The sequence below is a fragment of the Tachyglossus aculeatus genome, chromosome 17, assembly GCF_015852505.1.
Source record: "Tachyglossus aculeatus isolate mTacAcu1 chromosome 17, mTacAcu1.pri, whole genome shotgun sequence".
NCBI classification, from domain to species: Eukaryota; Metazoa; Chordata; class Mammalia; order Monotremata; family Tachyglossidae; genus Tachyglossus; species Tachyglossus aculeatus.
This window is the reverse complement of record NC_052082.1, coordinates 51,299,321-51,326,192: the sequence shown is the minus strand read 5'-3', so window position 1 is coordinate 51,326,192 and position 26,872 is coordinate 51,299,321. Positions and strand designations below refer to the sequence as shown.

The following is a 26,872-nucleotide window of genomic DNA, read 5'->3' as shown; positions in this document are numbered from 1 at the left end:
TATCCCCAGTGGGGCTCACAGTCTTAATCCCCATTTTACAGCGGAGGGAACTGAAGCACAGAGAAGTGAAGCGATTGGCCCAAGGTCACATAGCAGACAAGTGGCAGAGCCAGGATTAGAACCCAGGGCCCTCAGACCCCTGCTGCCACTTCCCATACCCAAAATGGAGGGCTGAGGGGAAGGAGCTTCCAAACCCGATCAGGTACAGCTTTATGTGGGTCTGACCTTACTCCACGGCCTTAGGACCAGTAGAACCAGCAGGTCGAACCCAGCTTGTGCAGAGGGGCTCTGCCCTGAGCTACCATGAGGACTAAGGTCAGGAGTCAGAAATAAACCATGTTGCCCAGAGACTCCCGCTCTCTTCTACCTCCCAACTTCAAGCTTTGCCCCAGATTCAGCCTTATACGTGAAACAGCAAGCCTTCCTGCTGTAGCTGGCTAACCCACCTCCATCCCCCGTGTCTCAGTTAACTCATCTGCAAATTGGGGATTAAGAGTGTGAGCCCCACGTGGGACAGGGACTGGGTTCAACCTTTTAACCCCGTGTCAGAACAGTGCTGTCTTTACGCTCGAGTTGACTCTGAGTGGGGTCCTCGTTTATTCTTTTAGACTGTGAGCCCACTGTTGGGTAGGGACTGTATATGTTGCCAATTTGTACTTCCCAAGCGCTTAGTACAGTGCTCTGCAAATTGGGGATTAAGGGTGTGAGCCCCACATGGGAAAGGGACTGGGTTCAACCTTTTAACTCAGTATCAGAACAGTGCTGTCTTTACGCTCGAGTTGACTCTGAGTGGGGTCCTCGTTTATTCCTTTAGACTGTGAGCCCACTGTTGGGTAGGGACTGTATATGTTGCCAATTTGTACTTCCCAAGCGCTTAGTACAGTGCTCTGCAAATTGGGGATTAAGGGTGTGAGCCCCACATGGGAAAGGGACTGGGTTCAACCTTTTAACTCAGTATCAGAACAGTGCTGTCTTTACGCTCGAGTTGACTCTGAGTGGGGTCCTCGTTTATTCCTTTAGACTGTGAGCCCACTGTTGGGTAGGGACTGTATATGTTGCCAATTTGTACTTCCCAAGCGCTTAGTACAGTGCTCTGCAAATTGGGGATTAAGAGTGTGAGCCCCACATGGGACAGGGACTGGGTTCAACCTTTTAACTCAGTATCAGAACAGTGCTGTCTTTACGCCCTAGTTGACTCTGAATGGGGTCCTCGTTTATTCTTTTAGACTGTGAGCCCACTGTTGGGTAGGGACTGTCTCTCTATGTTGCCAATTTGTACTTCCTAGGCGCTTAGTACAGTGCTCTGCACATAGTAAGCGCTCAATAAATACGATTGATGATTCTTTAACTCTAGGTGCTGAGTAATGGACAAGCAGCCTACCTGGAGCCGGATGCCTTGCGGTAATTCAGATTGACCCTGATTTGAGGGGGAAAATCGCTGTTCTCCTTCTGGAAGGCAGACTCCATAGGCGGTAGCTCATTCTTTCCGCCCTTCTCTTCTGGTCGGGCACCGGTGTCGGCCCTCCCCTCCGGGTCGCTGTCTGTCGTCTCCAGCATAAATACCGTCGGGCGAGCTGGTTCGGGCATCTTGGCTTGGGGTCGCTACCCCGTCCCACCTGGCAGCCTTTCCAGGACCCTAGGACAGAAGCTGGGCTCAGGTCAGGAGCCAGAAATAAGTCGCGTTCTCCAAAGACCACGGAGGGCCGGCCGATACTCATTTTCCCACTCCCACCTTCAAACCTTCACTTGGGCTTTCCCTTGTAGAAGTAGTAGTAATGGCATTTACTGAGTGCCTACTGGGTACAATGTACTGTACTAAACACTTGGAAAAATACAACAGAAGCACAATAAAGAAAAGGGCAGCTTCCTTGTGAGGATTACTTCCTATAATTCCTTGAAGGGCCGGCGGCAGGAGCAACCTTGCCCCCAAATTTGGACTTCAATTCATTGAGTTGCAAGGCCCTGGGTGCCCACTGGGCATCCTCTTGATACCATTACTCCTGAGCTAAGATTCCCCAGCTCCCACTAGTTCCTGAGAAGCCTAGCAGTGTGGCTCAGTGGAAAGAACGCGGGCTTGGGAGTCAAAGGTCATGGGTTCGAATCCCAGCTCCGCCACTTGTCAGCTGTGTGACCTTGGGCAAGCCACTTAACTTCTCTGTGCCTCAGTCACCTCATCTGTGGAATGGGGATTAAGACTGTGAGCCCCACGTGGGACAATCTGATCACCTTGTATCCTCCCCAGCGCTTAGAACAATGCTTTGCACATAGTAAGCGCTTAACAAATACCATCATCATCATCATTACTAGTGGACTTGAACCGAGAAGCCCTGGTGTGGCCAGGGGAGCAATGTCCAAATCTCGGTTCAAGAACAGGAAAGGATGATGTTTAACAGCAGGGAAATAACTCACGCCAGGGTCCAATGAGTGGTCCAGAAAGGCAGCCTCTCTCTCCAAAACTGTTTCATCTTGCGGACCCCTCCCACCATCCCAGCTTAGCCTCCCAAGCCCATCATTCCCGCTGAAAGCCCTCACTCTAGAGCCAGGCCAAGCCCTTTCCTCCAAGTACACTGCCCTGCTCTGAGCAGCCAGCGGAGAGGGAGCCCTGATCTTAGGCACCCTATGGCAGCCCTGAGCTCTAGACACCAGGCCGTCCTAGCCTGACACATAGTAAGCACTCAAATACCATAAAAAGCAAAAAAAAAAAAAACAAAGAAAAGGGGGCATTTCCTCTGCAGCACAATCCCCTCCTCACAGGAAGACAGAAACCACAAGGACTGTGAAACCCAACGGCTAAATGCAAGGAGAGCAGAGCAGTAAAGCTGTGGCAGGGAGCCTTCCGATGGCCTCTGCCTTGGGCGGGGAGGCAGGTGGTGGCAGGGGGTGGGGGGAAGTCCCCCCATTTCCACTTCCTGACCCCAAGAAGGAATAAAACTGGGGGAGACCACTGTCATCTCCTAGTTGTTGTCTTACTGAGCTCCCTTCTTGGGTCCCTGCAATTTGGATGGAGCATTATTCACTCAGCTTCTCGCAAAAGTTACATTAGAATCCACACGGCCTCTCCGTTTTCTAGTCTATCATGTCTCCCGGTGTTCAGGCTAAAGCTGCTGCTCTTCAGCAAACCCCGTCCCCCCGACCCACTCGCTTTCCCACCTTCCCTCCCACCCTCCTTGGCCTCCACTCTACTTGCTCTGATAACTGAACACCACCATGGTCTCTGATATATCTGGTGAGAGAGTCCATGGTCACTGCCTAATGTCTCCCAGCCCTGGACGGTTTATAACTGGCCTCTGCTCTCAGAATTCCTTCCCCTCTGCAATTCCCAGGGCTTCTGAACTCAACACAAGGAATGCGCTGCCAGCTTTTTCCAGGCAACATTCCTGTTCCCTTCCAAAGCCGGCTTTGGTGGGGAAAAGGGGCTTGCCCCAGGAAGCAGTGGGGTTCTGCCCAGCCCTTCTTCCTCTCTAGCTAGAGGAACAGGAAGACACTTGAAGTTTCCTCCAGCTCCACAGTCAGGGTGAAGTCACCAAACCCCGCTTGCTAACGCTACTAAATTCCCAACTACGCTGCAGGCAGAGAGTGCAGGAGGGCCCCCATACTTACCTTGGAGCTGAGCAAGCGTTTGAATGGACAATCCCAGACCCGAAGTGAGGGTGGGGGGCGAGGAAGAGAAGGAGGGTCCTGGCCCCCAAGTCGCAGCCCCCCGGTGCCCCGGAGAAGCCACGGCCACTCCCCGCCTGGAAAACTTCCCTGATGGCTGACTCAGGGAGAGCCGGGGCTGGGAAGAGATGCTGTCGACTCCGAAGGGGCCATCCAAGAGAGAGAGGTGCAGGCTGAGGGGGAGTGCTGGGGAGGGAGAAGCCCACGGAGAAGCGGCTAGTGGGTTGTGCCTTGCCAAACCCCACCCGGCTCAGCAGAGTCACGTTATGAACAACGGGAGTTAACTCCTGCCTGCCCAGGAAGCTGGGCAGGGTGCTTTGGGGCAGATGAGCAGGGAGAGGCACATAAACAACTCCACTGGGCGGGAGTGCACGGGGAAGGGTAGCAACTGGAAACATCTGGCCCAGCTCCGTCCTTATCTGGGCAGCCCTCCTCTGCTTGTGTATAGTTCCGCCTTCCAGCTCTGGCGGGCGATGGGGCCCAAGACCCAACCGCAACCTGTTGACTCGGTGACAGAGCCCTAGACCCTCGGCCCAACCCTCCGGGCTGAGAAACCTCAGGCACATGCTGCTGCTTGTGGCGGGGCCCCAGGGTGGGACGATGTCTCAGTTCCTCTCTGCTCCTCAACCCTGCAGCCCACAGGCTCCCCTTGAGTCTCGCCCCCTCTCCCACCCTTGAAGATGAAGGCCTGGGGAGCTCACACCCTGTTGACTGGGCGACGGGTCCCACTGGGTGGACAGGGCAGCAGAGAGGAGGGTAGGCGAGGCGGTCCCAGGGAATGGGAGACGACTAGATTAGGCAACAACGGCGTAATGGAAGGAGCACAAGCATAGGAGTCGGTGGACCCAGGTTCTAATCCTAACTCAGCCATTTGCCTGCTGTGATCTTGAGCAAGTCACTTCACTTCTCTGTGCCTCAGTTTCCTCACCTGTAAAGTCTGGGTTCAATATCCATTCTCCCAGTCACTTCACTTCTCTGTGCCTCAGTTTCCTCACCTGTAAAGTCGGGGTTCAATATCCATTCCCCCAGTCACTTCTCTGTGCCTCAGCTACCTCATTTGTAAAATGCGGATTCAGACTGTGAGCCCCACATGGGACAGGAACTGGGTTCAACCCAATTTGCTTGTATCCACCCCAGTGCTTAGTACAGTGTCTGGTACATAGTAAACGCTTACCAAATACCACAGTTATTATTATTAGGAGTCCCAGGGACTGTAGCGGACATGATTATCCTGTACCTACTGCAGGACTTAAAACGGTGCTTGGCATATAGTATACACTTAAATATCAGTGATTATTATATTGTCCAGGTCGAGATGAAAGGGTCTGGGGAGTTGTGATGGGAGTCTGGAACTGTGAGGAGCCCCTGAGATAGGATATCTTTTTAGACTAGGGGTGACCAATTACTTGGCCAGGGGGCCACTTGGGCAATAGCAAGGGGCATAGAGGCCCCATGCAAAGCCCTCTAGGTTATCAGGGAAGCTGGGTTTGGGGACTGGGGAAACACAGAAGGTGCAGGAAGCAACACCAACAGTTGCGGTCTGTCGGGAGGCCGGTCCAGAGGTGGGGTGGGGTGGCCATGGGAGGAAGCGGCTGGTGATCAGACTTGACCCATGAGCTGGATCCGACTGATAGATGAGCCAGATCTGGCCTGCGGGCCTGATGTGGCCCACACCAGTCTAGACCATCTCCACTTCCTTCCCCTCCCCTTACTTCCGCTCCTCAGCTTCGTCCGGCTGACTGACTGCTCAACCAACCACTCCCAGAGCACCAAGTCGCAGGACCAGGACCTACCAGAAGTGAAACTAGGGTTTTCAGACCTTTGCTGACAGACACCCATCCCACCAGGCTTGTGGGCTTGGTCAGAACCCGGGAAAGAGAAACCCCGTTACTTAGATGTTAGTAACATCCGTTACTTTGGAGACACGGTGGGAGGAGCGGCACGCAAGGCCACAGAGAAGCCAGTGCCTCTCCTGCTCTGGGAATGACACAGCTCAGGCAGTGCCAAGACCATTAAGAACAGGCCCAGTGGCCTGCGGGACAGTTTTCACCTCCAAGTTTGCATCCAGCTAGGAAGCCTCCAGCAAGAGCTTCGGTGAAAACCTGCCCAACTCAGCTGAGCCCTGTGGGGCTTCGGGGACACAAGGTTCTGGATGATCACTTGAGGCCCTCCCATTTATCATACACCCGTACACCATTCATTGGATGAGGAGGTGCCCGTGAATAATGATAATAATAATAATAATAATAACTGTGGTATTGCTATGTGCCAAGCACTGTACTAAGTGCTGGGGTGCACAAGTAAATTGGGTTGGACAGTCCCCGTCCCACCTGGGGCTCACATTCTTAATCCCCATTTTACAGATAACTGAGGGAAAGAAAAGTGAAATGACTTGCCCAAGCTCACACAGCAGACAAGTTGTAGAGCTGGGATTAGAACCCAGGTACTTCTGACTCTCAGTCCGGTGGTCTATCCAGTAGGGTACAATTCTCTATGCCACGCATGCAATGTAATGTCAAGGGTGGCATTTTCTGGAAGGATGTGAATTTCCCTTGATTCTAGAATATTTTTCCAGAGGCTTTGCATTTCCCTTCCAAGCCAGTGTGAAGCCTGGGGCGGCAACACAGCTGCAGCAGACACTGACTTGGAACTGAAAGTCTGAAAATGGACAAAAAAGCATCCGGTCTGTATTGGAAAAGGTCAGAGGAAAACTGACTGATCCAGCTCTGGAAGCCAGAGGAAGAAAACTAACGAAAGTCACCTTCATCACAGACAAGCCTTGATGGAGTGAGTGACGTTCCCGTCCAGTGAACTTACTTTTTAATGGAGATGGTCAAAACTGCCTAAAATAGAGAGAGGGCCAGCCGGGAATTACACAGCAGGAGCAGAAGGGGAACTAGTAGAACATGTCTTAGTGACTGGCATCTGCACCAAGAATGGAGGTTGGGCATTCTGAGAGGCAGAAGAAAAATCTAATCTTGCAGTAGGAATTGCAAAAGAGAGAGAAGCTGGCCAGCTAAGGCAGGCAGTGAGGGAATCAATCAATCAATCAGTCGTATTTGAGCGCTTACTGTGTGCACAGCACTGTACTAAGCGCTTGGGAAGTACAAGTTGGCAACATAGAGAGACAGTCCCTACCCAACAGTGGGCTCGAGTGGGACATTGTCCATTCCGCAGGGCAGGTATTTCCATTGACATGCAGGGGAGCCTGCCCCTGAGAATCGGGGTCAAGAGCCTGAAGCCCAGGCCTGCTGGTTAAAATGCGACTACAGGGACTCGAACACAGCTCGGGGGCCTGCAGCCCTGAGAGACTGGAAGGGAGGAAGGGAGGGAGGGAAGAATCGGACTGAAAAAAAAGTTTGCTTTGACCCTGCTGTTCCCGGAGTCCCAAAATAGCCTCTCCAGGCCAAGATGGGGGAGGAAGATAAGCACACTTCAGAGTTGACTGTGCAGCCTGTAGCCCTCCAGATGGTTTCCCAGGCCGAAGCTCCCTCTCCCATCATCCTCTTTTCATGCCCTCTCCTCTCTCCCCGCCGCATGACCACAACTTCTGAGCTGCTTTACAGAGTCACTGTCCACCATCTGGCTTTAATAATGTCTATGGTTAGTGAAGGGGGCCAAGAAAGGAGGGAAATGCAACTGTTCATCGCGGGACTGGGATTGAGCTGTGGGCACTGAGCCCCACAGACAGCTGGGAAAGGACTAGAGTTCAGAAAATTTCAGCACCGACAGTTAATTTCCTAACCTAATCAAACAGTACCTCCCTAAATCACCATTGGCAACATGGATTCCAGATCGGCTCCATTCCATTTAGAGTTGTCTGGTATCCACAGGGCACTGTGCTGAATAGTAGGGGATGGATAAAGAATAAGAACAGCAATAATCCCTGCCCTCGAGAACTTTTAAAATCAGATTCTCAGAAAGGTCAGGCACCTTAAAGGCAATTTAGAGGCTCTAGTACCTCATATAGAGATGTTCTATAAATTTATATTGTCTGTCTCCCCCTCTAATAATAATAATTATGGTACTTGTTAAGTGCTTACTATGTGCCAAGCTCTGTTCTAAGCACTGGGGTAGATACAAGTTAATCAGGTTGGACAAAGTCCCTGCCCAACATGAGGCTCACATTCTTAATCCCCATTTTACAGATGAGGTAACAAGCCCAGAGAAGTTGAATGACTTGCTCAAGGTCACCCAGCAGACATGTGGAAGAGTGGGATTACAACTCAGGTGCTTCTGATTCCCAGGCCCGTGCTCTATCCACTGAACCATACTGCTTCCTAGGTTGTAGACTGTAAACTCACTGTGGGAAGGGAATGTGTCTACCAACGCTGTTGTGCTCTGCACATAGTAAGTGCTCAATAAATACCATCAATGATGGTGATGATGATTTGAAGGGAAAGTATGCAGGACAAATCGCACAGGGAGTGTATAAGGCTCCCTACCACCCAACTGGGGGAAACTTTTGGTTGGGGAAAAAAAAGTCCAGTTAATGAAGGTAGGGACTTTTCAGATTTTTTGCTGGGAGCTAGTCATCATCATCATCATCAATCGTATTTATTGAGCGCTTACTATGTGCAGAGCACTGTACTAAGTGCTTGGGAAGTAAAAATTGGCAACATCTAGAGACAGTCCCTACCCAACAGTGGGCTCACAGTCTAAAAGGGGGAGACAGAGAACAAAACCAAACATACTAACGAAATAATATAAATAGAATAGATATGTACAAGTAAAATAAATAAATAAATAGAGTAATAAATAAGTACAAACATATACAGTCAGTGAGTTGGGTCTCATTTCCTCAAGTAGGAAAAGTGGCAAAGCCACCTCCAGAATTCTCCTGCCCCTCCTCCAGAAAGGCTTCACATCCCTTATCTCCAACCCCAGATATATGCTCTTATGCCTCAGTTCCACCTCCAAAAAGACTCCCTTATCCCTCAGCTCCATTTCCAGAAAAATTCCCATCCTTAGCCCCTCCTCTAGGGAAATTCCCCTAAACCTGAACCCTACCTCCAAGAAAACTCCCCTGTTCCTTCACACTATCTGCATAAAGCCTCCTGTTCCTCAGTACTCTCCAATGGGCAAAGCACTTGTCCCTCAGTCCTATCACAGCTGGCTGAATTTGGATAAAGATCAGAGAGTTGATGGCAGTGGGCACGCATGCCTCACTAATAATAATAATGATAATAATGATGGCATTTATTAAGCGCTTACTATGTGCAAAGCACTGTTCTAAGCGCTGGGGAGGTTACAAAGTGACCAGGTTGTCCCACAGGGGGCTCACAGTCTTAATCCCCATTTTACAGATGAGGGAACTGAGGCCCAGAGAAGTTAAGTGACTTGCCCAAAGTAGGCGGAGCTGGGATTTGAACCCATGACCTCTGACTCCAAAGCCCGTGCTCTTTTCCACTGAGCCACGCTGCTTCTCTAGCTTGCACAGGCCTCCCAGCACCTTCCCTCATTCCCTACCCAGCAGCAGCAGGGGAGCACTCCCCATGATTATTATTATTATTATTATTATGAAGGTATGTCAAGTCCTTTAAGTTGGAGCTTGCAGGAGTTATAGGTGTGAGGAAAATGTCACCTGGACAGGAAATAGCAGGCCTGTGTGTGTCCACCCCCACATTCATATCACATGATCAGAGCTTCAAAAAAAGACATATTTTCTACTGATTCATTTTTAAAAAAAAAAGGGTGGGGGAATCCTCAAACCCTGAAAGAGGTTGTAGAGCCAACAAAGGCTGTAATGTAGCAAATCCAGTCCCCCAGGCAAGCGGGGAAAGATCACAGGATGAAAAGTCTGCATCAAAGTGGCACTTTGTTCTGTGGAGGCTGAGGGTGGCCATGTGACTGGCACATCAGAGGCTGGTCTCCCAGGCCTGGAAATCAGAAGGACCTGGGTTCTCATTTCGGCTCCGCCACTTGTCTGCTGTGTGACCTTGGGCAGGCCATTTAACTTCTCTGTGCCTCAGTTACCTCATCTGTAAAACAGGGGTTAGGACTGAGCCCCATGACAGACATGGACTGTGTCCAACCTGATTAGCTGGTATCATCATCATCATCAATCGTATTTATTGAGCGCTTACTGTGTGCAGAGCACTGTACTAAGCGCTTGGGAAGTACAAGCTGGCAACATATATCTACCACAGTGCTTAGTACAGTGCCTAGCACCTAGTAAGTGCTCAACAAATACCAAAAAAAAAAACCAGATGCACCCTGGCATTGCTGCTAAAGGCCATCATTTGGGGTTGGACCACCCCAGACAGCATTCGGGAGTTGGCTTCTGGTACAGTCGCCTCTTTTCTGGGGAAGAAGCGGGGCAGTCTCCCCTCCTCAGCATCCCCTCCCATGGATCCTTGACAGTCTTCCCCTGGAAGCTCTACCCAGTAACCTATCATCATCATCATCATCATCAATCGCATTTATTGAGCGCTTACTGTGTGCAGAGCACTGTACTAAGCGCTTAGGAAGTACAATTTGGCAACATATAGAGACAGTCCCTACCCAGCGATTCTTCCCTGCGTGCCCTCCTCTCCTTTCCTGGAGTTCCCGAGCTGATGTTCTTTCCAAATGAGCCTGCAGCTCCTAGACCAGAGTAAACCACCCTGAGCTTCAAGATGGGAGGAACTAGTCTTGCCTTTCAAACCCACACCCCAGCCTGGTCAAGTCCTCAGCTAATCCTTCTGCTCTGGCTGTTACTCATCTATCTTTACATGCCCTGAGTGGTGATAGTGGGGATTCAACCCTGACCGTGATTCTCCCTGCTGGACTGAAAGTGTGGGGTTCATTCATTCATTCAATCGTATTTATTGAGCGCTTACTGTGTGCAGAGCACTGGACTAAGCGCTTGGAAAGTACAATTCGGCACAGATAGAGACAATCCCTACCCAACAACGGGCTCACAGTCGAGGAGGGGGAGACAGACAACAAAACAAGTAGACAGGCATCAATAGCCTCAAAATAGATAAATCAAATTATAGATATAGGTGCGCTTCAGGCCTCGGAGGGGAACCTGACAGAGGAATGCCAGTTGCCAGCAGGGCTACTCCAGACATTGTTGTTTGACATTGTTATTTCCCCCCTCCTTCCTCTCCCCCTCCTCCACCTCTCCATCCCCCACATCTTACCTCCTTCCCTTCCCCACAGCACCTGTATATATGTATTTATGTGTGTACATATATATTACTCTATTTTACTTGTACATATCTATTCTATTTATTTTATTTTGTTAATATGTTTTGTTTTCTTCTCTGTCTCCCCCTTCTAGACTGTGAGCCCACTGTTGGGTAGGGACCGTCTCTATATGTTGCCAACTTGTACTTCCCAAGCGCTTAGTACAGTGCTCTGCACACAGTAAGCGCTCAATAAATATGATTGATTGATTGACTGCGATGTGTGGGGAGAGGAATTTGCTAAAGCTGAAGGCAATAAATTATTTAAAGAGCATGGATCACGCGTAAAAGCATTCCTCATTTAGAAGAAACTGAGTGCCATTAGTGTGCTTATGACAGGCCTGAGACTTTCACCGAAACAGTCCTGGGCTTCTGTGGTTTTGCAAAGAGGAAAAGAAGAGATTGAGAAGGCAGTTCGGCAAAAAGCTGGAACGGGAACAAGGATTGCTGAGCCTGAGACCAAAAAGGTGAATAAAGGTAACTAAGTCAGTCTTGGGGGTGGCTTATCTAAGTCTTCCAGGGTCTCCCCTCACAACGGTACTGCCTCACACCCCCTACTTATTAGGGTCCTCCGCCTTTCTGGTGGGTGGCAGGGAGGGATTCCCCAATAGTCCCCTTTACTCTGGTGGTAGCTCTGCTCCTCCTGCTGACTTTGGAGTGGGGAGGACCTGTGGCCTTACCAGTTCTTGAAGCACCCCTTCATACCACCTCCAGAGAAAGCCTCCAGAACTTCCCAGTACTTATTACAATGCTCTGCACAAAGTAAGAATTTAATTACATTACTTCTACTGATAGCAGCTTCCCCTAAAGGAAATCTGAGTTGACCTGCTCCAATCCCATTATCACCTCTTCAATGACATTATAGGCAAGAGAGAAAACTAATCCCTCTTCTGGAGGAGACCACATGCAGCTTCAAAACCCAGAGGGAACTCCCCAAAGAACAGCATTAGACTCTAAGCTTCTCAAGAGAAGGGGCCAGTTTTTTACTCTTTATGCCTCCAAGCATCTATTACACGGCTTAAGAACACTGCAAGCATTCAAATAGATACTGATTAGAATATAGAGACAGATCAGACTCTTCTCCTCTGGGGGCATATATTCGTATCTAATACTACACCCTGAATCTGTACATTTTTCTTCGCTAGAATATTAAATGCCATATACCCTAGAACAATATTTGGCACCCAGCATGTGCATAGTTCTGTACTGGTGACTGGAGAATTACAGAAGGAAAATCAGGGAGTTTACTAGGTCATTTTTAATGCCTCTTTTAAAGAACTCTAACACAAATATATTTCATTATTTTTTCCATTGCTACTTACTAGAGAGGTAAGGCTGTGAGGGGACTATAATTTTTTCTAAGTTTTTCTTTCGCTTGTCTTCATTTGGTGATTATTTAACAGAAAGCTAAGATGTTCAGCGCAGGCCGTACAAGCTATGATTTTAACAAAATGATCAAAGTGAGGATCTTGTAGAACTGCAGGAACCAGACCATCTGCCATCTCTTGGTCCATCACACATATACGCTACTCGATGAGAAGCAGCATAGCCTAGTGGATAGAGCATGGGTCTGTGATTCAGAAGTACCTGAGTTCTAATATTGCCTCCACCACTTGTCTTCTGTGTGACCTGGGGCAAATCACTTCACTTCTCTGGGCCTCAGTTACCTCATCTGTAAAATGGGGGTTAAGACTGTGAACCCTATGTGGGACAGGAACTGTGTCCAACACGATTTGCCTGTATCTTCCCCACAGCTTAGTACAGTGCCTGGCACTTATCATTATTATTATTATTGACATTAATAATCATAATCATATTTATTGAGCACTTACTGTGTGCGAAGCACTGTACTAAGCGCTTGGGAGAGTACAATATGACATCGAACATAGCAATCGCTTAAATACTATAATAATAATAATTATTATTATCTAAATCAGTTCCAAATAGTTTTTTAAGGGCCTGGTGCTAGTCAAGAAGCTGGAGGATGAACTATGATCTATCAGATCCTAGGAACTCACCATTTACGGACAAGAGACAGAGGAAAAATGTCACCAGCTTTTAAGAGGGAGCAATCTAACCAGAGATTCATTCATTCATTCAATTGTATTTATTGAGCGCTTACTGTGTGCACAGCACTGCACTAAGCGCTTGGGATGATGATAGATGATAGATCAGAGATGATAACCGAGGCCCCCATTCAATCAGGAAAGGGAGGATTCTCACAGGCCCCTCGGCCAAAGCCAGTCCAGTCCTCACCACTGTTCTTCTACTCAGCCCCAGGGCAGGGCTTCTCTCTTTTTGCAACATTTTCTGCCTACAAACAAGACTGTTGAAGCTACAGGACTCTCCCTGGCCAGAACCCAGGATTTGTGGAAAAATGGGATTCCACATAGGTGGCTCCCATGATTACGGAGAAGCTTCCATTTGTGGAACTCCTGAAAGGGTTAGGATGCTTCCATCTAGAAAGATGAAAGTTGAGAGGGGCTGTAATCAAGGTTTACAGATTTTGAAGGGTGAGGACAGAATTAACTCAAGAATCATTCACCAAATCCTACGAGACAGGGGGACACCCACTGAATCAATCAATCAATCAATCGCATTTATTGAGCGCTTACTGTGTGCACAGCACTGTACTAAGCGCTTGGGAAATACAAGTTGGCGATTGTACTTGACACTGAAGACTGAAGTTAGTGGGTCCCAAACAAATAAAAGGAGCCACTAAATACAGTGGGTGGTAAACATTTGCACCCATGAAATGGCTTCCAATGGTGAAGGATGTATCAGCCAAGATCCTTAACTTTTCTTTCCACATCCCTAATTTCTCCTGTAGAAACCGATTATAGATCTCTCCCCCATTAATGTATCCACCGCAAATCAAGCACAAAGATCGTTTTAGCCTACACATCAAGCTGTAACCAATTCCATAAATCAAGAATGTCAAGTATTTCCTTTTGTTAGTTCTGAACGTATCACCGAATTGCAATGGATCCCTCGTTTTGCTGAGAAGTTTGCTTTCCTCAGAGGAAGCTTATTGGCTGATTATTTCTGTCACCACCTTCCACATACCTTCTGCAGCTCTGTAATATCCTTGATAAAGAGCAGCAACCTGACTTGCACATCAAATTCCAGGTGCTGGTAACCCTGGAATTATATAATGGCAAAACTAGGATTTCTGTTTTATTTCCATTTTTCTTAATAATGTCCAACATTGTGCTGACATTTGCTTGCTGCTTTACATTAAAGCCAGTGATTTGAAGGAACAGACAACAGTGTCTGGGAGGCCTCTTAGCTGAATTGCAATGGTAACAGACAGCTCAGACTTACCGTAAGTTTCCCTTGAACGTCGCTCCTCATATCTGCTCTCCATCTGCAGCCTTCAGGATAAGGATCGACTTCTTTAAGTGTTCTCCTAGAACTGAAGAATTTGAAGCTTGAAATCAATTTTGCTCTCAGAAACAGACTTTGTGAGATTTTAACGTTTGCAAACAAGCCAGCTTAGCTAAAAAAAAAAAAACACCCAATCCTCAAAGCTTCAGAGAAAAATATACATGGTCCACCTTTGCACATAGTAAGCGCTTAATAAATGCCATCATCATCATTATTATTATTATTTTGCAGTGTTCCAAAAATAACACCATAGATGCCATTTGTCAGTCAAAGTGATTCCCCAGGGCTGTGCAGAAGGCTTGCATGCCCAGCTCCTTACAACCCAGTCATTCCCATTATTTTCTCTATCGATACAACAGCCTTCCGTCAGAAAAACCTTCCGCAACTCCCAAATGGCATTCTGAAAAATAAAAAAATCCTATACTCCCCTCACTTCAAACGCTCCATTTTATTGCTGTGAGTAACGATAGAAAAAAGGTGGCATATCTCCAGATTTATATTCTTACTCACCCACCCTGGCTCTATAAATTGAGCTTGAAATATCTAATTCTTCTCTAAACGGCACATTTGCACTTAATGGATTGGCTTGGAAATCAAGAAGCAACATGGACTAGTGGAAAGAGCATGGAATATCAGGACCTGGGTTCTAATCCCAGCTCTGCCACTTGTTTGACCCTGGTCAAGTCACAATTTTTCTGGGCCTCAGTTTCCTCACCTTAGAGATTAAACTCCTTTCACTTGGGCTGTGAGTCACATGTGGCATAGGGACTGTGTCCAACCTGATTATCCTGTATCTACCCCGTCTCTAGTATACTACTTGGCACATAAGGACTTAAATTTCACAACAAATTCCAATTATAAACAGCCTGAGAGACAGAACCATTGAATGCATACTCTTTTTCTTTGGAGTCCTAGTTCTGAGCTGCGAGGGATCAGTAAGGCGCAGGAAGTTCTTAAGGCTTAGTGATGATTTTTCATCTCTTTTGCTCCATCTCTCCCAGCGTGTTCTGGGAATCAGCCATGGCAGTGAAAGAAAACAGCGTTAATTCCTATAGAAAGGACTTCAATAAACATCCTGTCAGCTTTTGGGATGCCTGAACATGATAGAAGGCCATGTTCAAATTTAGTTGCTTGACTCATTTTCTTGGTAGTGCAATGCTGCCGGCCCATGGTCGCTTCCTCTCCTACATCCTCAAGAACTGCTGTCTGAGCTTCAGTCAATCAAACTTGTAGCATTTGATTCAATTTCTGACACCTTTCTTAACTCCCTTCCTTACCTTCTGAGTGGCTCCAGACTCTTTGACCCCCTCCACTCCAAAAATAACTGTTTGACCTCAGTTCCAAGGAGTGCATGTTCATAATTTTTTAAAAAATTCATTTCTCAAGATCACACAGTAAAACAGCATCAAACTTGCTCCCTTTTTCGGTCACGGCTCCTCGTTCCCTGAATCTTATTGCCCAGGGCCTAAAGGAAATCTCTTTTGGCCATCTTAGTCGATAATGGAAAGGGTGCTGCCAAACATAAGGCCTTAAAAGGTGATTCCCAGGAATCATTTCCCAACTGGAGAGGTCCCCCCCCGCCCCCCGATCCTTGAGAATTTGTAATATCACATCAGTCACAAAGTCAGCCCATTAAATCCCAGCCATAGTATGGGTTCTAGTCTCAGTTCTGCCACTGGCCTTAACTACTCTGTGCCTCAGCTTCATAATCTGTAAAATGGGGATAAGGTCCCTGCTCATCCTATCTCTTAGATAATGATCCTCTAGTGGGGCAGGAACTATGTCAGATATAATTACTTTGTATTTACCTGGTGGCACAATGCTTGACACATAGTAAGCACTTAATTACTTTCATCATATGTATATATTTTTTATGTATATATAGTGTCTCCTGCCTGGTGACTGGAGCAAGAATGGGCTCCTTAGGGCCTCTTTAGTTGTATTTATTAAGGACTTAAAATAATGGTGATGATGAAGGTAGTTAATACCCCAAAGCTATATATGTATATATATATATATGTATATATATATATATATAGCTTTGGGGTTCCTACACCATTACAAGCCAGAGAGATTCTCGTGGTTCAGTGGAAAGAGCACAGCTTTGGAGGCAGAGGTCATGGGTTCAAATCCCAGCTCCACCATCAGCTGTGTGACTTTGGGCAAGTCACAACTTCTCTGTGCCTCACTTCCCTCACCTGTAAAATGGGGATTAAAACTGTGAGCCCTCCGTGGGACAACCTGATCACCTTGTAACCTCCCCAGCACTTAGAACAGTGCTTTGCACATAGCAAATGCTTAACAAATACCCTCATTATTATTCTTCTCACCAAATAGTATTGTGATTCTTCCTCATCTTTATGATCCTAAGTGGCTTCCCTACATTATTCTCAACCCTCCCATCAGCAAAGAAGCTAGTATATATCCTTATTACCCTCATCCAAAAAGAAAAATGAGATCAATAAGGGTCTTGGTAGGGAAGTTATTATTATTAGGGCATTTGTTAAATGCTTATTGTGTCAAGCATTGTCACACACATCGCTCCCAGAATGCCCCACATCCATCTGCAATTGTTTTTGCAGTGTATCCATAGTTTCCTTGGTAAAAATACGGAAGTGGCTTACCATTGCCTCCTTCTGCACGGTAATCTTGAGTCTCCACCCTCGATTCTCTCCCCTGCCGCCCACCATGGGTGAGTTTTGACTTGTAGCAGATTGCCTTCCACTCACTAGCCACTGCCCAAGCTAGGAATGAAAGGGGTATGCCTCTGCTTGACTCTCCCTCCCGTAGCCGAGACTGGTAGAGTACTGGAAACTCTCCAGGTGTGGCCCTGAGAGGGGAGCTTACATATTGCAAGAGAAAATTGATCTGCTCCTTGCCCCTCCTCACCTTCTCTTCCTTTGAAATCCACATGATCTGTCTCTACCAACTACTTCAAATACTAGTTGCTATCATCTATTGCCCCGTTGCATCCAGAATGAACAGCTATGAAACTAGGATAATTTATCAGTTGTCACCAGATGAGGTAGGGAGGGAGGGAAAACGCTATGGATTAGCAGTTTAAGACTTTTTTTTTAGCAGAAAATCATTAGGACTTAATCTTGCCATTTTTAAAAGTCTCTAACCCCCTTACCATTTTAAGGATAGGTTTAACTGCCAGTAAGGTTAGGTCATCAACTACAAAGTGTGAAATGGTGTGTCTGTCCTGACTAGGGTATTTGGGAATTTTGACTGCTGGCAAGCTGGAGCTCCTCACTTGGGCTTTTTGTTTTAAATGGTACTTCAGCACTTACTGTGTGCCAGGCATCGTTTTAAGCACTGGGGTGGATACAAGGTAATCACATTGTACCCAGGCTATTTCCCACATGGGGCTCAATCTAAATCCCTATTTTCCAGCTTAAGTAACTGAGGCACAGAGAAGTAAAGTGACTTGCCCAAGGTCACAAGTGCCAAAGCCAGGATTAGAATCCAAATTCTTGATTGCCCAGGCCCATGCTCTATGCTCTGGGCATAGTGGATAGTGCACATGGGTTTTAATCCCAGCTCCATCACTTGTCTGCTGTGTGACCTTGGGCAAGTCACTTTGCTTCTCTGTGCCTCAGTTACCTCATCTGTAAAATAGTGATCGAGACTACGGGACAGGGACTGCATCCAACCCGATTTGCTATTATCTACACCAGTGCTTAGTAGTGTGTGGCACATAATAAGTGCTTAACAAATACTGTAATTATTACTAGACAACGCTGCTTCTTTTCTAACACCTCACCTCCAGACAGGGGTTCTGCTTACTAGGCACTCATACTATCTGACCTTGGGCAAGCCACTTCTTTGTGCTTCAGTTATCTCATCTGTAAAACAGGGATTAATACTATGAACCCCATGTGAGGCATGGACTGTGTCCAACCTTACTACCATGTGTATATGCAGCACCTAGAACAGTGCCTGGCACATAGTAAGCACTTAGATACCGCATTCAAGAGATACTATTGAATGAGACGACATAATACCACAAGAAATTAAGTCCTGGAATAAAACTCACTTAACTACTCACATTTCACTCGGGGAAACTGGGTGACAAAATGCTTCAAGGATGTACAGGAATCAAGTAATGCAGAACTGATTTAGGGGGCCAACTGTGATACTGATACCAGCCTGGATCTGAGCCAATGTTTAAAAGGAAGTCACCAAGACGATGCAATATAGAAAATAGAGCAGTGTGGCTGCATGGACAGAGTACACGTCTGGGAGTCTTAAGAACCTGGGTTTTAATCCCACTTTTGGCAATTGTCTGGTCCAGCCAATCACTTCACTCAGGTACCTCCTCTGCAAAATGAGGGTTAAGACTGTGAGCCCCATGTGGGACATTGACTATCTTGACAACTTAAACTTGACAACTTAAACTTGAATTTACCCCACTGCTCAGTACAGTGCCTGGCACTTACTAAGCAACTAGAGAAGCAGCATGGATCAGTGGAAAAAGCCCAGGCTTTGGAGTCAGCGGTCATGGGTTCAAACCCCAGCTCTGCCAATTGTCAGCTGTGTGACTTTGGGCAAGTCACAACTTCTCTGGGCCTCAGTTCCCTCATCCGTAAAATGGGGATGAAGATTGTGAGGCCCACGTGGCACAACCTGATCATCTTGTATCCCCCCCCCAGCGCTTAGAACAGTGCTTTGCACATAGTAAGCGCTTAATACCAACATTACTATTAAGTACCATTAAAAAAAAAAACCCCAAAAAACACTGCAAACAGATTGGAATAAGTAACACTTAACTGTGAGCTCACTGTGGGCAGGGAAGGTGTCATGTTATACTGTACTCTCCCAAGCGCTTAGTACAGTGCTTTGCATGCAGTAAGTGCTCAATAATACTTACATGTGGTGCATGGTAAGGATTTCCCAATTTTTTCCAGGTTCACCTACTGGTAAACTGTCTGTGAAAGGTTCAGCTATTAAATCAAGTCTTGGCTTGTTCACACCAACTACTTTATTCTACTGAAGGTAAACATATCAGTGGACTAATATAAAAGAATGCTTAGGATTTCCAATTAATGCCTGTCCATTAAATAGAATGGAAGTAGGTTAGCCTGAATTGACAAGTCTTTTCCTCAGCAGATTTCCATTTTAGTCTAATTACTTGGCTCTAAAATGCCTCTGAGTTCAGTTAAATTTGAATGCTGTGCAGTGTAAAGTTATCAAGATTATTGAAAACTAAGTTTCCTGCATATTGAAAGTGGAAACAAGCTTACTTTTGGAAGTCAGCTTACCTAGTTCAACACTAACCTACAGGACAATCTGTTTCCACATAGACCCTTTAAATAAGAGTGCAGTGATGGTGTCACCTCCAGCAGGCAATAGCTAGGTATATACAAATAACTCAGGAACACCCAGGATTAACCAGCCCCTGTTGGAGAGGTGTTTTTCAGGACACACAATGATGTCTGCATTTACAATTTTACCATAGTACTGAGACATATTAATGTGCAACAAAAACCTTTATTAGGGTGTAAAATTGACCTGTTTTCACTTTTGCAACTTCAAAACGTTTACTACAGGCACAGTGCAAAATGTGGCAATTGTAAAAGCGAAGTCAACAATCAACAGCCACCCCTCAGGCGCAGGACAAGGTGCAGAGTGGACTCCTTCTGGATGTTGTAGTCGGATAGGGTACGGCCATCTTCAAGCTGCTTGCCGGCAAAGATCAGCCTCTGCTGGTCGGGAGGGATGCCTTCCTTGTCCTGGATTTTGGCCTTCACGTTCTCAATTGTGTCACTGGGCTCTACCTCCAGGGTGATGGTCTTGCCAGTCAGTGTCTTCACGAAGATCTGCATGCCACCCCTCAGGCGCAGGACAAGGTGCAGGGTAGACTCCTTCTGAATGTTGTAGTCGGACAGGGTGCGGCCATCTTCAAGCTGCTTGCCGGCAAAGATCAGCCTCTGCTGGTCGGGAGGGATGCCCTCTTTGTCCTGGATTTTAGCCTTCACATTCTCGATTGTGTCACTGGGCTCTACCTCCAGGGTGATGGTTTTGCCAGTCAAGGTCTTCACGAAGATCTGCATGCCACCCCTCAGGCGCAGGACAAGGTGCAGGGTGGACTCCTTCTGAATGTTGTAATCGGACAGGGTGCGGCCATCTTCAAGCTGCTTGCCGGCAAAGATCAGCCTCTGCTGGTCGGGAGGGATGCCCTCTTTGTCCTGGATTTTGGCCTTCACGTTCTCAATTGTGTCACTGGGCTCTACCTCCAGGGTGATGGTCTTGCCAGTCAAGGTCTTCACGAAGATCTGCATGCCACCCCTCAGGCGCAGGACAAGGTGCAGAGTAGACTCTTTCTGAATGTTGTAGTCAGATAGGGTGCGGCCATCCTCAAGTTGCTTGCCAGCAAAGATCAGCCTCTGCTGGTCAGGAGGGATGCCTTCCTTGTCCTGGATTTTGGCCTTCACGTTCTCGATTGTGTCACTGGGCTCTACCTCCAGGGTGATGGTCTTGCCAGTCAGTGTCTTCACGAAGATCTGCATGCCACCCCTCAGGCGCAGAACAAGGTGCAGGGTAGACTCCTTCTGAATGTTGTAGTCAGATAGGGTGCGGCCATCTTCAAGCTGCTTGCCAGCAAAGATCAGCCTCTGCTGGTCAGGAGGGATGCCTTCCTTATCCTGGATTTTGGCCTTCACGTTCTCAATTGTGTCACTAGGCTCTACCTCCAGGGTAATGGTCTTGCCAGTCAAGGTCTTCACAAAGATCTGCATGCCACCCCTCAGGCGCAGGACAAGGTGCAGGGTAGACTCCTTCTGAATGTTGTAGTCAGATAGCGTGCGACCATCTTCAAGCTGCTTGCCGGCAAAGATCAGCCTCTGCTGGTCAGGAGGGATGCCTTCCTTGTCCTGGATTTTGGCCTTCACGTTCTCAATTGTGTCACTGGGCTCTACCTCCAGGGTGATGGTCTTGCCAGTCAGTGTCTTCACGAAGATCTGCATGCCACCCCTCAGGCGCAGGACAAGGTGCAGAGTAGACTCCTTCTGAATGTTGTAGTCGGACAGGGTGCGGCCATCTTCAAGCTGCTTGCCGGCAAAGATCAGCCTCTGCTGGTCAGGAGGGATGCCCTCTTTGTCCTGGATTTTGGCCTTCACGTTCTCAATTGTGTCACTGGGCTCTACCTCCAGGGTGATGGTCTTGCCAGTCAAGGTCTTCACGAAGATCTGCATGCCACCCCTCAGGCGCAGGACAAGGTGCAGGGTGGACTCCTTCTGAATGTTGTAGTCGGACAGGGTGCGGCCATCTTCAAGCTGCTTGCCGGCAAAGATCAGCCTCTGCTGGTCAGGAGGGATGCCCTCTTTGTCCTGGATTTTGGCCTTCACGTTCTCAATTGTGTCACTGGGCTCTACCTCCAGGGTGATGGTCTTGCCAGTCAAGGTCTTCACGAAGATCTGCATGCCACCCCTCAGGCGCAGGACAAGGTGCAGAGTAGACTCCTTCTGAATGTTGTAGTCGGATAGCGTGCGGCCATCTTCAAGCTGCTTGCCGGCAAAGATCAGCCTCTGCTGGTCAGGAGGGATGCCCTCTTTGTCCTGGATTTTAGCCTTCACATTCTCGATTGTGTCACTGGGCTCTACCTCCAGGGTGATGGTCTTGCCAGTCAGTGTCTTCACGAAGATCTGCATGCCACCCCTCAGGCGCAGGACAAGGTGCAGAGTAGACTCCTTCTGAATGTTGTAGTCAGATAGGGTGCGGCCATCCTCAAGCTGCTTGCCGGCAAAGATCAGCCTCTGCTGGTCGGGAGGGATGCCCTCTTTGTCCTGGATTTTGGCCTTCACGTTCTCAATTGTGTCACTGGGTTCTACCTCCAGGGTGATGGTCTTGCCAGTCAGTGTCTTCACGAAGATCTGCATGCCACCCCTCAGGCGCAGGACAAGGTGCAGGGTGGACTCCTTCTGAATGTTGTAGTCAGATAGCGTGCGGCCATCTTCAAGCTGCTTGCCAGCAAAGATCAGCCTCTGCTGGTCAGGAGGGATGCCTTCCTTGTCCTGGATTTTGGCCTTCACGTTTTCAATTGTGTCACTGGGCTCTACCTCCAGGGTGATGGTCTTGCCCGTCAGGGTCTTCACAAAAATCTGCATTTTGACCTGTGGAAGTTGGAACAATATATTAGTTCATTCATTTTCTGTATGTAATGAAAAAGAAATGCCATCCTTCCTTTCACGGAAGTTTTTCTCTCCCTGTCCCAAAATGGAATATAATTTTAAAAAAAAGTCTTAACACACTTGCCTGGATTGACCAGACTGGATTAAGCCCATTATGACATCATTTGTTAAATAAGGGATGTGGAACAACCTGATGGCCTTGAATCTACTTAGAACAGTGCTCAGAACATAGTGGACAGCGTCACAGCGTCATAGCATCATAGTGAATGCTTAACAAATACCATAATTATAATTATTAGAGTCCCCTAATTAAGGTCACCGGAGGAGTTTGACCAAAACCATTACAGACTTATCCCTTTCACAACTCTGCATAGTCAAGTGCTGACATCACTAAGTACTTCCTGTGATGTCTCACAGATGACTAACATCAAGTTTGCAGTATCAACAACAACTTCATATAACTTAAAAATTTTTCTACAGCACATAAGATCACTTGACATCTCCTGGACTAGGATTCCTGGACAAGAGCCTTATCTCACTTGATTATTTTTACCCTGGACAGTGACTGACCTGTAAGCACTTAAATACCACAAGCTAAAAGGACACTCTTGTTAATAATAATGATGGCACTTATTAAGCACTTACCATGTGCAAAGCACTGTTCTAAGGGCTGGGGAGGTTACAATCAATCAATTGTATTTATTGAGCGCTTACTGTGTGCAGAGCACTGTACTAGGCGTTTGAAAGGTGATCAGGTTGTCCCACAGGGTTTTCAGTCAATCCCCATTTCACAGATGAGGTAACTGAGGCGCAGACAGGTTAAGTGACTTCCCCGAAGTCACACGGCTAATTGGCGGAGTCAATCAATCGTATTTATTGAGCGCTTACTGTGTGCAGAGCACTGGACTAAGCACTTGGGAAGTACAAGTTGGCAACATACAGAGACAATCCCTACCCAACTGTGGGCTCACAGTCTAGAGTCGGGATTTGAACCCATGACCACTGACTCCAAAGCCCGTGCTCTTTCCCCTGAGCCATGCTGCTTCTCTAATGCCACAAATGCTTCTCGTTAGAAGGACGTTACTGGAGGAATGATCTTGTCAACCCCACCGCAATCTAGGCACACTGGTTGTGGATTAAAAATAAAAATCTGAGGCTCGTACCCAATCAATCGTATTTATTGAACAGTTACTGTGTGCAGAGCACTGTACTAAGCGCTTGGGAAGTACAAGTTGGCAACATATAAAGTCCCTACCCAACAGTGGGCTCACAATCTAAAAGACTATCCCTTGCGGGAAGACCCTTTCTTCTAACAAGCCCTTTTGGGCTCACAGTCTAGAATACTACCCCTTCTAGACTGTGAGCCCACTGTTGGGTAGGGACTGTCTCTATATGTTGCCAACTTGTACTTCCCAAGCGCTTAGTACAGTGCTCTGCACACAGTAAGCGCTCAATCAATACGACTGATTTATTGATTGTGGGAAGACCCTTTCTTCTCAGCCCACTGTTGGGTAGGCACTGTATATGTTGCCAACTTGTACTTCCCAAGCGCTTAATACAGTGCTCTGCACACAGTAAGCGCTCAATAAATACCATTGATTGATTGATTGATCACAAGCCCTTTTGGGCTCACAGTCTAGAAGACTACCCCTTGAGGAAAGCCCCTTTCTTCTTCTCCTCACAAGCCCCTTCGGGTCTTAAATGCGAGGTCTCCCTCTTCCGAAGTCCCACATCGTTTTAGGTCGTCATTTTGTACCCAACCCCTTTTAGTTTCCCCTCAACTACTCGTAGTCCCACCTCGGCTGCCAACGGGATCACGGTTTTTAACGATTTATAGAGCGGGGAATATTAGAGAAGCAGCGTGGCTCAGTGGAAAGGGCACGGGCTTTGGAGTCAGAGGTCATGGGTTCGAATCAGACTGAGCCCCTTCCTTCCTCTCCCCCTCTCCATCCCCATCTTACCTCCTTCCCTTCCCCAAAGCACCTGTATATATGTTTGCACATATTTCTCTATTTATTTAATTTACTTGTACATATCTATTTACTTTATTTTGTTAGTATGCTTGGTTTTGTTCTCCGTCTCCCCCTTTTAGACCGTGAGCCCACTGTTGGGTAGGGACCGTCTCTCTATGTTGCCAACTTGGACTTCCCAAGCGCTTAGTCCAGTGCTCTGCGCACGGTAAGCACTCAATCAACACGATTGATGACGACGACTCCGCCACATGCCTGCTGTGTGACCTTGGGCAAGTCGCTTAGCTTCTCTGGGCCTCAGTCACCTCCTCTGTAAAATGGGGGTTAAGACTGTGAGCCCCACGTGGGGCAACCTGATCACCCTGTATCCTCCCCAAGCGCTTAGAACAGTGCTTTGCACATAGTAAGCGCTTAACAAATGTCAATTATAATTATTATTATTACGGCCCTGCTGAGAGCTCACCTCCTCCAGCAGGCCTTCCCAGACTGAGCCCCTTCTTTCCTCTCCCCCTCGTCCCCCTCTCCATCCCCCCATCTTACCTCCTTCCCTTCCCCACAGCACCTGTATATATGTATACATGGTTGTACATATTTATTACTCTATGTATTTATTTATTTATTTTGCTTGTACATTTCTATCCTATTTATTTTATTTTGTTGGTATGTTTGGTTCTGTTCTCTGTCTCCCCCTTTTAGACTGCGAGCCCACTGTTGGGTAGGGACTGTCTCTATGTGTTGCCAATCTGTACTTCCCAAGCGCTTAGCACAGTGCTCTGCACATAGTAAGCGCTCAATAAATACGATTGATTGATTGATTATTACGGTTATCCGGGTCGGGTGCTGAAGAGACTGGAGGGAGGGCCCGTTGTTAACCGTCAGTCTGTGGAAGGCAGAAGGAGCGAGCAAGGCCGCGGGGCCGTTTAACGTCAACAGCAATGACGCAGCACTTCCGGCCCCCCGCGCCATATTGGCCCTTCCCTCATCCCTTCGTTGCCCCCCTACTAAAAAATCCTCCATCTTGGACCTCCCTCCCCACCCAAAAAACGATGGCGCACCCCTCGCCCGCCCTACCTGTTCCTGAAGCAGAGAAAAACCGGAGCTGCTGCAACCACAACCGCCTCCCTCAGCGACGCCCCAATAACGACGCTCTCCCCCTCGCGGCTCCCCTTTTATAGAGCGCTGTACGTCAAACGCGTCACCGTGCGTCGTGACAGAATGCTTCCGCTACGAAAAGTAGTCCCGAGGCCGAAGCTCGAATTTAACCCCTGAAGATCCCCTGATGGATGAACTCTCCCTACACGGTGGGAAGGACTGTTTAATCGGAATTGTTGGACCCTCGAAGGCAATGATTAGTAACAAGGGAGACGACTAATTTGAGGCGGAGGGATCGGGCCCTTCGAGGACGCTCTGGAACTTTCTCCACGGTCGTGAGGGGAAGGGGGCGGGCGCAACGTCGTCGGTGATTGGCGTAGGGGAGGGGGAGGCTGCCCCCGTTGTTGCTACGGTCCGCGGGGCAGAGATTAGCTCTGATGAGTCACTGAAGGGTGCTAATGCGCATGCTCGGAGAGGGGGCTGTTTTCCCCATGGAGGAGTTATTAAGGACACTTTGTACAGAGATATGGGCGCGGGAGGTTAAACTTGGGCCTCATTTTTTATCTTCAAGGAAGTCCTTGAGACTTGCAGTTCAGCATTTCTTGTATCAGTTGCCGAATACGTGTAAGACTCACTGAAGGCCACGTAACTTGCTAGCCATAGTAGAAGGGCAAATCCAGAAGTTGAGGCCTCTAGGGTTCAAAGTGTGAGGAGGCCCCTGCCCTCATCGCCGTCTTCATAATAATAATAATAATAATAATAATGGCATTTATTGAGCGCTTGCTGTGTGCAGGGCACTGTTCTGGGCGCTGGGGAGGTTCCAAGGTGATCCCCCCCTTCTTACCTCCTTCCCTTCCCCACAGCACCTGTATATATGTATATATGTTTGTACAGATTTATTACTCTATTTTACTTGTACATATCTATTCTACTGATTTTATTTTGTTAGTATGTTCAGTTTTGTTCTCCGTCTCCCCCTTTTAGACTGTGAGCCCACTGCTGGGTAGGGACTGTCTCTGTCTGTTGCCAATTTGTACTTCCCAAGCGCTTAGTACAGTGCTCTGCACATAGTAAGCGCTCAATAAATACGATTGATGACGATTGATGAGGATGAGGAGGAAACCTCCATTTGTGTGAGGCGAACCGACCCCCAAACCTATCCCGAAAATCAGCGGTGCGATAATGTGGTCGGTTTTTCATTCAATTATTGAGCATTTACTGAGCATTTATTGAGCATTTACTGTGTGGCAGAGCACTGTACTAAGCGCTTGGGAAGTACAAGTCGGCAACATAGAGAGACGGTCCCTACCCAACAGCAGGCACACAGTCTAGAAGGGGGAGACGGACAACAAAACATATTAACAAAATAAAATAAATAGAATAAATATGTACAAATAAAATAAACAGTAATAAATTCGTACAAACATGAGCCGTGAAACATGAGACGATGAGGGGGCCGGGG

The 26,872-nt window shown here is 47.6% G+C and overlaps 2 protein-coding genes and 1 non-coding gene across 7 annotated transcripts in view; all 3 read right to left on the bottom strand.

The window, feature by feature from the left end:
• TRPV2 (transient receptor potential cation channel subfamily V member 2) overlaps positions 1–16,877 on the bottom strand; it is a 43,831-nt gene extending 26,954 nt beyond the window's left edge. For 2 of the 4 annotated variants that reach the window (XM_038759014.1, XM_038759018.1), the window contains exons 1-4: positions 16,841–16,877; positions 15,111–15,223; positions 14,154–14,244; positions 1,382–1,636 (exon numbers count right to left, since the gene is read on the bottom strand). In XM_038759014.1, coding sequence (XP_038614942.1) covers positions 1,382–1,587 — 206 coding nt within the window. In that variant the 5' untranslated portion in view covers positions 1,588–1,636; positions 14,154–14,244; positions 15,111–15,223; positions 16,841–16,877. The remainder of the gene's footprint in view (positions 1–1,381; positions 1,637–14,153; positions 14,245–15,110; positions 15,224–16,840) is intronic. The other 2 variants (XM_038759015.1, XM_038759017.1) reach the window with 2 other exon arrangements.
• A 41-nt stretch (positions 16,878–16,918) lies between these two features.
• On the bottom strand, positions 16,919–17,056 carry LOC119939737. Its single transcript, XR_005454701.1, has one exon. It is a non-coding gene; the product is annotated as a small nucleolar RNA SNORA7 (small nucleolar RNA).
• A 2,633-nt stretch (positions 17,057–19,689) lies between these two features.
• On the bottom strand, positions 19,690–25,481 carry LOC119939226 (polyubiquitin-C). Of its 2 annotated transcripts, none has more exons than XM_038759113.1 (2): positions 25,390–25,481; positions 19,690–22,330 (listed from the first exon to the last, which is right to left on the bottom strand). In XM_038759113.1, exon 2 carries the CDS (start codon positions 22,322–22,324, stop codon positions 19,811–19,813), a length of 2,514 nt encoding a protein of 837 aa, XP_038615041.1. In that variant the 5' UTR covers positions 22,325–22,330; positions 25,390–25,481; the 3' UTR covers positions 19,690–19,810. The 2 variants fall into 2 exon arrangements, with proteins under 2 accessions (XP_038615041.1, XP_038615040.1); XM_038759112.1 differs by lacking the exon at positions 25,390–25,481 and adding an exon at positions 25,141–25,297.
• Between the last annotated feature and the right edge of the window lie 1,391 nt (positions 25,482–26,872).